Here is a 10,646-nt window from a genome sequence, read left to right on the forward strand (position 1 = left end):
CACGCGCACGTGCCACGTCAGAATAGAGAGAGCCACACGGTCCCTTTGACCGTGGCCAACTCCTTCTCCGACTCGCCCGCGCCGCCGCCGCCGCCGTCATAAAACCCTCGCTCCAACCACCCTAAACCCCACACGACCAAACCTCCTTCACCATCGCCTCGCGCGCGGGGGCGGCGGCTCGATCGTCGTCGACGACGACACCAACGCGCGCGCGTCCCGTACGTACGATCGATCGCGGCTAGATCGTATCTCGGTGACGAGATCGATGGAGGCGGCGGCGCTGGAGTCGGAGATGGCGGTGCTGCAGTACGTGGTGGCGGAGCTGAGCGACGAGGGCGCGGGCGCCGGGGCGCACGCGGCCGCCCTCGCGGCGCTCTGCGACGTGCTGGCCGTCGCCAGCGACGGCCTCTTCGACGTGTTCCCGATCGCCGACTTCGTCAAGCGCCTCCCGCAGCTCGTCGCCTCCGGGGAGGGAGACGTGCCGCTCTTCGCCGCGCGCGCCATCGCCGAGGCCTGCGAGGGGGTGCCGCTCTGGGCCCCCAGCTTCGCCAAGTACGGCGCCGTCGAGGCGCTCCGCGACAAGCTGCTCGCCGTCGACTGCATTGAGCTCGCCGAAGAGGTTAGCATACGTGGCGAATTCTTTTCTTTCGATTGCCTTAATTATTTACTCTTTAAACCTAATAAAAACCCTACTCCTTCAATCTAGCTTGTGTTTATGTCTACACTTAATTATTAATTAAACCTATGCCACCTCTCTTAAGTCTTGAACCCTAATGGAATATTTTCTCTCCTCTTAAACCCTAATTGTATATTTTCTTGGAGAATCATTAAACCCTAGTTATATTGGGATAAACGGATAATATGTGATTCTTTTTATTTTCTTAAAAGAAGATGGCGTGATCCGGAAAGATATGAACATGTGCTCCCCAATATTATGTAATTCATATTTTTTCGGTGCGAATTTTATGTGCATGATGGATTAATTACCGTATCACACCATATAATGTAACGTACTATGGTTTCTTCGAAGGTTCGATGACAAATGTAACAATATATTTTGGATGCTGTATAGATAAATTAGTTATAAGAAGAAATGACTAAGATATGTCTAATTAAAGTTGTTATAAGAAGAAATAACTGAGATATGCATATCTCATTAAATAAGGAGATTCGAGAGAGAGGGGTAGATAGAGTTAAATTAGATAACTGTTACTTCACATCACGAATGCACTTTTTAATACACATATTATGGGATAAATTAATAAATTTTAATTCATTTTTATAGGATAAATTAATAAATTTTAAAAATGCACTTATTACAATAAGTTTTAAGTCTATTGTTTCAGCTGAAATTGAATACTTTTGTACGAGATTCCTCTTTTTTTGTCGGTTGATTTTCTTTTGGTGTGGTTGGTTTTTTTGGTGTGGTGATTAAAGAACGGTTTGCTTGCCCTTTTGTTTCGGCAGTGCCTGCGAGCTCTGAATGTCATCTCCACGGAGCGCCCAGGCGATTGCCTCCGTCTCGGTGTGTCAGCCGCCGTGCTGCAGTTCTTCGACTTCTTCTCGACGAACAAGCAAGTGAGTCTCGTGATGGTCACACATCGATCTCTCGCGGTTTATCTTGCACTGCTGGCTCTGCAGTTTCTCTCCGTGCGCCATGCTCACCACCTGTTTGCCGAAATGCTTTTCAGAAACTGGTGCTCAAGATCGTCGCTAACGTCCTCAAGGACTTCGAAGAGAAGGATGCGGACAAAGCCATGGAGGCCGCGCCCGGGCTGTGTGCCCTCCTGCAATCCACCGACAAGACGGTACGAATGTTTACGATGGTTATAACTTATGAGTTCCATTAGAATATTTTCTGTAGAGCGATTGTTGACTGATGGCTTGTTGTTGACCGTTCTTGATGTTAGATGATCGACTCCGCCGTTTCATGCTTGGTTTTGGTCTCTTATGGTGCTTCCGGCAGTGCCAAACATATGGAAAAGCTTTATGAGCTTAATGCAGTTGAGGCAATGATGAGGTTGATGGAGAACAACGGGTGGAAGAGCCTCAGTGATGACACTTTATCTGTATGTGTCATGATCCCGACTCCTCAGCCGTCTTTTTATTTACTCTAATGACATTGACTCATGATTTAGTATTCTTATTATTTGACGAGTTTTTTTACCATCCTTGAAAAAGTATCTCAAGATACCCCACACTTTTTAGTGTAAAAAGTGAGGTACCTTGAGGTACTTAAAATTGGTACTAAAATTTTTAGTAAGCCCTTATTTGACATTTCCTTTTAAATCTGTAGACTTTAGATGGAACTCATTATTAACTCTTATGTATTAAATATTAGGAGGTTAATGCCGATATAAACCACATATGCTTTTCTCTTGTTTCCAAATTCATCTTTTTTTTGAAAGAGACATTTTGACAAATATCCTTTTTTATATGTTTATGAGTTATGACACCATTTAGGAATTTAAATAGTGTAAGAACTAAGAAATTTTTCTATGTTAAGATTGTGCCAACTATGTTAGATAAGGCTTACTGAAAAAAAAAATTATCCTTTCCAATAGAGTGTTGGCAACACAAGGCAAAACTATTCAAGTAATTCCCAGCAAACCACATACGTTATATTAGTTACCAACTTATCATTATTCCTATCGTAGTTTTAACACGATAGTTTTCTATAACTCAATTGACATGTGTAACAGGGCATCCTTGGGCTGCTCAAAGACCTAGCTTCTGTCTCAGCAAGGGTTGCGAAGTCTCTATTTGAGTTAAATATCTGTGATTTTCTAAAGCAGATGATAACATACTACACCTTGTCGCACAGTGATCACAATAAGGTACCCTTGTTCCTTGTTCTCTGTGTACATATTAACCCAGCATGAGAAATTGTTCTGTGTCTTTGATCAGGACCTAATACAGTATTACTTGACATAGAAGCAGATTGAAAATTTTACGGAGGTGTTCTTGTCAAGTTTTTCAAATCATGTCACGTATTTATAACAAATTTTACTACACTTTAATCTTTTTTTTGAAGAATTATAAATACTGCCAGTATTTATTCATTTAGGTTTTTATACAATTATGATGAATGTGGGTTCACGCTGTCAGAGTACAGTAGATATGTGAAGGAACTCTACATGCATTCCACTCTACAGTTGTTTTTGTAAAATCTATTTACAAAATTCAATTGAAAACTGCAGGTGCAGATGCTTATTGAGCTCATTTATTATCTTATGCCACCTCTTGAAAGGTGTGACCATCGCACTGAATTAATAATTGCAAAGAAGAACGTCATCATAGAAGAAAGCAGATATGTCGAACAGGTTGCTAGCATCCTTACCTTTATAATACAGGTAAGAAGATTCTCTCCAGTTTTCTCCTAACGCAAGAAGATGGCACTGCAATATCCATTGACAAACATATTTCTGCCTGTAATGTAGGTTGCAAAATCTGCTGCACTATCATCAATTTGCTACAGCTGTGTTGTTGTCATTAGAAACATTGTTGAGTTAAGCACACCTTCCTCTTTGGTGGAGGTACAGAAGACTGTAAACATATCAAGGTGAAATTTTCTCAGTCTTATTTTCTCCAAAAATTGTTTCGGGGGATTTTAAAGCATGCTTCGTTTATTTTAACTAAATACATTCATCTTGAATGATTGTATTGATTATATCTTTAACTTGTATCAGCTTACTTGCCGTCTGGCTGGCCCGGAAAAACCGTCATATCATATTCCAAACGCTCAACATTTCAAAGACCCTTCTGAAAAAACACCAGAAATTCTTCTTTGAGACCTTCATCAAGGAGGGTGTAAAGCATGCAATTGATACCATACTAGCACAAGAAAAAGATGCAAAATCAAATCATAAGCAAAGAGGAAAGAACCTGCAAGAAAGTTGCCTTTGCTTTGATCTAGACTTGGATACCTCAACAGATGATGCATGCAGGATTGAGAAAGGCGCTATCCTCAAACTATCGGAGGATATAAAGAAAAACTTCTTGGTAAAGGAAACTGCCAAGCCTCATCATAGGTTTGGGTGTGATTTTAAAAGTATAAAGGAATTATTTTCTCGATTGAACGGACATGCCGAGCCACCCCCAGCTAAAGAACAGAATCTCAACAGGTCAGAAAAAGATCAGGAACTCTGCAAGCAGTTGTCTGATTTTTCAAGGCAATTATTATCAGATGAACTGCCAAGTACTTCTACTTTTGAGTTTGTTCAGAGTGGATCGGTCAAACACTTGGCAGGTTATCTTTCGAATGGGGCATACTTCAATTCAAATATCAGGAATTGCCAGGACTTTTTAGGGGAGCTTAAGGAGGTGAAAAACCGGCTGCAGAAGTTCACCCATTTGGCTCTTACAGTGAGGAATCAAAGCTCGGTGAAGCCACTTGGGATTTTGGTTGAGAAACTGATAGATGCGCTGCATGTGTGCTATGACAGTTTTCCTGTAATACTAGCTGATGAACAGCATACACGTGAGAGCACTATGATTCCTCTGAGGGACTCAGGAACCGAGGGACCAGTTGATCTGTATATAAAATTTTCAAGGTCATCCACGAAGGAGGAGTTGGACAATTATAATAGTGTTCTCCCTGTTTATCTTTCTTCAACACCTGAATCCATTGAAGAGGTCCTCTGGCCTGAGATTTGTAGAAGAACTGGCAATGAATCTGCATACAAGGTATTGTACATTACACTAGCTTGTTCATATTTTCTCAATATTAATTTTGAACTTTTATTTACAAAATGTTGTTTATATGATTCAGGAAGCCACTCAAGAAGCAAATGGGAGCAGAACACCAGTTGGGCTCAGAAATGGTATTAAACCTCTCACTCCTATCCCTTTCTACTTGTATCATCTAGGAGCAGAACATCAGCTGGCTTCTTAGAATGTCAATTATGATATAATTTTAAGAGAAATGAACTCACAAATGTTTGATTCCCCAGGTGGTGGGCGAAAGTCCTCAAGGTTGAAGTTCTCTTACAAAGGAACACATCTCCAGTCATCTACAACATTTTTTGAGTCAATCCTCCGTTCAATGCATGAAGGACAAACTGATATCCAGATTGACCCATCTTTCTGGGATAAAGATCACAAAATAGTATACAGAAGAAGAAACAAAAGCAAAAAAATATCTTCGCAGAGTTCCTATAATACCCAGTTGTCCCGTGTGCATGAAAAACTTGGAATATCATTGATAAAGGACCCGTTTTTCTCTACCATATTCACTGGCAAGCTTCCTGGCGATCTGGATGAATCTGATCCATCATATAACTTCCTGTTCATGCTGAAAGTCCTTGAAGGGCTCAACCGTTTCTCATATCATCTGTCAATGGATGAGAGGTTATGCAAATTTTCTGAAGGCTACCTCCAAGCGTTGGATGACCTTATGGTGACAATTTCTCCAATTCCACGGGATCAGTTCGTGAGCAGTCTTCTGACAAATAAGCTAGAGCAGCAAATGCAAGATAGCTTGTTTGGGGATGGCTTGATACCCTCGTGGTGTATACACTTGGTTGAAACTTGCCCGTTCTTATTGTCATTCGAAGCTCGATGGAAGTACTTCTGCCTAACTGCACATTGCTCGTTCATGACAGACAAGAATGGCAGTTCAACAGAAACTAAGAAATACAGGGTAATACGGAGCAAAATCCTTGAATGTGCTGCATCCATGTTTAACAAACATGGGTCAGACACCAAATTCATTGAGGTGGAATTTGGTGGAGAGGCTGGGACCGGTCGAGGCCCAACCTTCGAATTCTATACTACAGTTAGTCATGAACTACAGAAAATGGGTCTTGGAATGTGGAGGGGAGACATCACGAGCCAAGAAAACAAAGCTGGTTTTGTCCATGCCCCTTTTGGTCTCTTTCCACAACCATGGTCCTCAGCAAACACTTCATCTCGAGGGATCAGTTTGTCTGATGTTGTACAAAAATTCAAGCTTCTCGGGCATCTTGTAGCAAGATCAGTTTTGGATGGAAGGGTCCTGGACATTCCTCTCTCGAAAGCATTTTACAAGCTCATGCTTGAACACGTAAACTTTTATTAATCAGTCAATATCAATTTCTCCCTCTGCTTTGCTCAATCGTGTCTCCTTTTGTCTGATCATGCCTATTTTTATTTTTAGGAGCTTGATATTTATGACATCCCATCATTTGATCCCGAGCTGGGCAAGACTGTTATAGAGTTTCAAGCACTTGTTAAAAGGAAGAAGTTCTTGGAGGAAAGGACATCCAACCTGGCAGCTGATTTGTCCTATAAAAACGTGAGATTTGAGGATTTATGTCTTGACTTTACCCTTCCTGGAAACCCGGAGTATGAACTTGTCCCTGGAGGCTCAGAGAAGATGGTGACACCTGACAATTTGGAGGAGTATGTGTCTTCAGTTGCTGATGCAACCTTGAAAAGCGGGATTTCCAATCAAATAGAAGCTTTCAAGGCTGGAATTAACGAGGTTTGTCTGGGGAGAATATTCCTCATATATCTATGCATTTTATCTTTTTTTTTTCAAAAAAGAGATTAAAAAAACACTCCTGGGTCATTTTGGCATCCTGCAGGTTTTTGCTCTTAAGACCCTTCAATTGTTCAGTGAAGATGAGATGGAGCGGATACTATGCGGCGAACAAGATTCTTGGGCTGTATGCATCTTTCTCAATGCCTTTTTATTTTATACATTCGTTTCTAAGTTTCTGGTTTGAGATAGTTTCTAACTTTCAATACATGCAGTCAAACAAACTTGAGGATCACATCTGTTTTGATCACGGGTATGATGCAAATAGTCCACCAATAATTAGTGTAAGTATATCATATAAGCAAATGCTTTACATATTGTATATCTTGAACTTGTAATGGATAAGTCAATTGGAAAATCCTCCCTTTGTTTTCAGTTCCTGGAGATCTTGCGTGAGTTTGGAAGAGAGGACCAACGGGCATTCATGCATTTTACAACTGGATCTCCTCAGCTCCCACTTGGTGGCCTAGCTTCGCTTGATCCTAAGCTCACCATTGTCCGAAAGGTTTGCACTTCTTCTTTACATATAAGTAGAGTATCCCATTAAGTCCCGAGATTAATCCTTCAATGGAACTTACCAAAATATTCATTGTGCTCAACAGCAATGTGATGGCAAAGTAGACGACGAATTACCAAGTGTTAATACTTGCCGGCATTTCTTCAAGCTTCCACCGTACTCCTCCAAGGTACCATAAAAACGGGACCTTTCAAGTATGGACTTTTTTACCATCCTTGATAAATACCTTGATGTACCATTTTAGTGCAAAATTTTGATACATTGAGTTTAAGATACCAAAGGTATCTTGAGGTGCATTTTCAAGAATGGTAAAAAAAACTATTCAAGTATATCGCCAGTTCATGAATGATGCAAAACTAAAAATGACTTGTCAACTGCCTGCGTTTATGATTTGCAGGAGATCATGAGACAGAAGCTCAAATATGCTATCAAGGAGGGTTTAGGCTCATTCCAATTGTCATGATAATTTTGTCAAAAAAAATTGTCATGATAAAAGGCTGAAGGGATACATTGCAGAATGATGGTGTACAGTACCTAGCAATTCCGGCATTCACTGCTGATGCCTGCGAGGGAATTGCACTGACTAATTTGACTTTAGATTATCTCATCTGGTGATGTTTCTGTCTGGGGGGATAGTCACTTGAGATGTAACACTAATTCTCTCACCTCTGCTAGATTGATTATGTATATAGCTTACCTCTATTCTTTCGTGTCATATGTTCATAACATGTTTACAGCCCCAATCTCTGGGGACTGTACTGCTGCTCTTTGATAATGAATATCTACACTTGTCCGAGGGCGGCAGAATTTTCGGCCGAGATACAGGAATGCTTTCGACTCGCTCTGTATGCTCACAACCTGGCTGGTTTGGAAAGAGCAGAACGCTCGAGTATTCACGCATGAATGAATCTAGGAAAACACGTGGCAAACATGAATGAATCTAGGCAAACACAGAGTACATATGAGTGTGTCCGTGATCCTGATTTACCTTAGATAGTATTCTGTCTGTCGCTTTGTAATTTAACTGGGCCTGGCAAAAAAAAAAAAAAGCTTGTTTCCACTCATATTTTTAGAAAGTTCACCGGAGGGGTTCTCCACCGGAATTGCATTGAAATAATACTAATTGTTTTCACTCTGAAACTATGTAATTTGGTGGATGGAAAACAGAGCTTTGGATGGAAATAAGAGTTTGGTGATAAATCGCCAGCCTGTTGTGTTGTAGGTTGCAATTTTCCATGAGCACATGAAGAACTGTATTCTGCACTTGTCAAACTGACAGATAACATGTACAACACGTGTATATTAATTTCAGATACCAAAATGAAGATATATGATCCTACTGACATATCATAGCCAAACAAAAAAGCCAGGAGCAGTAGCCACCGAAAAGCTTGGGTTACAAATTCCAGATATAATCCAATGATCTGGCATGTAATCCAAATTTCCATCCCATTTTTCAAGCAGAAAACAGAATGCTTTTACAACCATTGGTGACACCTGCTGATTGCAGCACATGATTAAAGCAAAACACTCTGTAGAGGACTTTCAAAAAAAAAGTAACACAAATGAAGATAGCACGTTCATATCCATCACAACCAAACAGAAGATTTATGCTAAAACTTCCAAAACTTAAACCATTGTTGTCACATATAATGGTAATTTCCATCGCATTTTTCAAACAGGTAATAGAGTATCAACAAATCAGCTGACATATCAGAGAGTGAATCTAGAATGTAGATAGAAATATATATACATAAAATAAAACATAAACATCCTAGACGTTTTTGCAGCCATTGGCAACTCATCTGCAGCATGTAATTTAAACAACACTCCAAAGAAGTCTGCCAAAAAGATGTAACTAAGCAGACTATTTCAACACAAAGCCTAATGAACTGATATAACGTACTTAATCCACTGCCTCCTATTGATTCTGAGTATCACTTAAGAACAATTCTTGTTTGTAACCTGTTCACTGTCTCCTCATCTCCTATGACCTGCATGAAGAACATGACACTGAGAAATAATACAAGAACAAGCAAACCGCCAACTTTTCTATCATGGATCAGATGAGGAGAGCCACTACATTGTCAGTGATCAGCAGAACAAACCTGAGTAAGCGGTTTCATCAAACTGAAGTAGCTACTGAACATTCTCAAAGAAGAGGTGATCCTTGTCAGTGTTCAGTGTGCTCTCCGGAAGATCAATCGGTGAAGCCGACATCGAGTAATTGAGACGGAAGCTGATCAGAGAGGAGCTAAGAACACCGATATTTGCAGTGCCTGAAAATGCAGCCTCAGCATCTGAACGCCTCTTGAACATCACCAGAGCATATGAATTCTCTGTCTTGGCTTCCATGATCGGCCCAAACTGGCTGAAGATCTTCACAAGGTCACCTAAAGGAAGAACAGCACTCGGGCAGATGAAATTCAGCACCAGTCCAGCCAGCAAAGGATCATCTTTGAGGTCACCATTCTTCTCCTTGAGAGGAGGAGACTCATCTGCAGGCATTGTGCACCTTGCCATTGAAAGTGACATCGCCGGAGGAGGCGCCTGGCCGTCGGTGCCACGGTGGCTCGCCGCCGGTGACTGCGACATCTGCTGCGCCGCGCGGCTCATGAGCTTCCCGATCTTTGTGGACATCTGGTGAGACCGAGGCTGTGGTGTTGGTTCGAAACTGTCCAGTTCCAATGCATCATCCTCCACGTTGTCAGAGGTCGAGTTCTTTCTTGGTCTTCCTCTCTTGCGGCGTCGCGCCGGCGCGGCCACCATGGCTTTGGCCTCGATGCCGTCGTGAGACGTGTACTCGGGGACGGGCCTCGCCGCGCCCCTCCACCGATCGAGCGCCTCCATCTGCGCCCTGGCGATGGCGAGGTCGAGACGGTCGGCTCCGGCGAGCGGCGCCAAGGGCAGTGCGGAGATGTACCCGGCGAAGGCCTCGCCGCGGAACGCGCCCCTCGCCAAGGCCGCGTCGACCGCCGCGCCGCACGCTCCCTCCCGGACGCCGGCGCTCTCCATCGCCTGCTTCTTGGCGACGCCGCCGACGGTTCCGTTGGCGCAGCAGCACGAGAGGCCGGCGCCCACGCGGCGCGCCACCTCGGCGAGCGCGGCGTCCACCGAGGCGGCGAGCGCCGGCATGGCGCTCTGGCCGTCGACGCGCGCGAAGCAGCCGCCGCGGAACGGGCGGAGCTCGTCCGCGTCGACCCACGCGAAGGTCTTGTCCCAGAAGAAGGCGACGAGGGTGGCGCCGCGCTTCCTGGGGAGTTCCAGCGCCAGCTCCGACGCGTCCGCCGGATCGAACACCTGCCCCGGCCACCACGGGTGCCCCTTCACCTTGCCCCACACCAGCCGCCCCGGCGCGAACCCTCCTCGCCGTCCCTCCTCCCCCTCGTCCTCAAACTCACAACCGTACCTCGCGCGCTCGCCGGCGGTCGGTGGCGTCGTCGTCGTCGTCGCAGGCTTCGGCTTCTTCGTTCGAAGGTGACGGAAGCTCGAGAGAAACTCCGCCACGTCCGGGTGCACGACGCGGACCCTCCCGGGGCGCCTCATCACGGTTTCCACCTCCCCCTCGCCACCGTTCTTGGTCACCGCGCCTTTCTCCGGCGACGCCAT

General features: G+C 43.8%; 2 protein-coding genes across 2 annotated transcripts; one reads left to right on the forward strand and one right to left on the reverse strand.

The window, feature by feature from the left end:
* The first annotated feature begins 292 nt into the window (after positions 1-292).
* Positions 293-8,092, forward strand: LOC102722016 (E3 ubiquitin-protein ligase UPL4-like). Its single transcript, XM_015836975.2, has 16 exons — positions 293-619; positions 1,468-1,578; positions 1,692-1,808; positions 1,911-2,069; positions 2,703-2,837; positions 3,201-3,353; positions 3,441-3,562; positions 3,690-4,686; positions 4,772-4,823; positions 4,953-6,043; positions 6,137-6,463; positions 6,567-6,647; positions 6,736-6,804; positions 6,897-7,025; positions 7,123-7,206; positions 7,435-8,092. The coding sequence occupies exons 1-16, from the start codon at positions 293-295 to the stop codon at positions 7,498-7,500; spliced, it is 4,020 nt and encodes a 1,339-aa protein (XP_015692461.2). The 3' UTR covers positions 7,501-8,092.
* Positions 8,093-8,723: 631 nt separating this feature from the next.
* On the reverse strand, positions 8,724-10,646 carry LOC121054394. The gene is made up of 2 exons (XM_040523812.1): positions 9,146-10,646; positions 8,724-9,031 (listed from the first exon to the last, which is right to left on the reverse strand). The coding sequence occupies exon 1, from the start codon at positions 10,644-10,646 to the stop codon at positions 9,177-9,179; it is 1,470 nt and encodes a 489-aa protein (XP_040379746.1). The 3' UTR covers positions 8,724-9,031; positions 9,146-9,176.

This window comes from Oryza brachyantha, chromosome 5 (genome assembly GCF_000231095.2).
Source record: "Oryza brachyantha chromosome 5, ObraRS2, whole genome shotgun sequence".
In the NCBI taxonomy this organism is placed as follows: domain Eukaryota; kingdom Viridiplantae; phylum Streptophyta; class Magnoliopsida; order Poales; family Poaceae; genus Oryza; species Oryza brachyantha.

Excerpts from the sequence above, each read along its gene's own strand:
- LOC102722016 (XM_015836975.2), top strand. The coding sequence starts at position 293 with ATGGCGGTGCTGCAGTACGTGGTGGCGGAGCTGAGCGACGAGGGCGCG. Across the intron at positions 2,838-3,200 it reads CGCACAGTGATCACAATAAG|GTGCAGATGCTTATTGAGCT; the intron begins GTACCCTTGTTC and ends TGAAAACTGCAG. Across the intron at positions 3,354-3,440 it reads TCCTTACCTTTATAATACAG|GTTGCAAAATCTGCTGCACT; the intron begins GTAAGAAGATTC and ends CCTGTAATGTAG.
- LOC121054394 (XM_040523812.1), bottom strand. The coding sequence starts at position 10,646 with ATGGCGTCGCCGGAGAAAGGCGCGGTGACCAAGAACGGTGGCGAGGGG.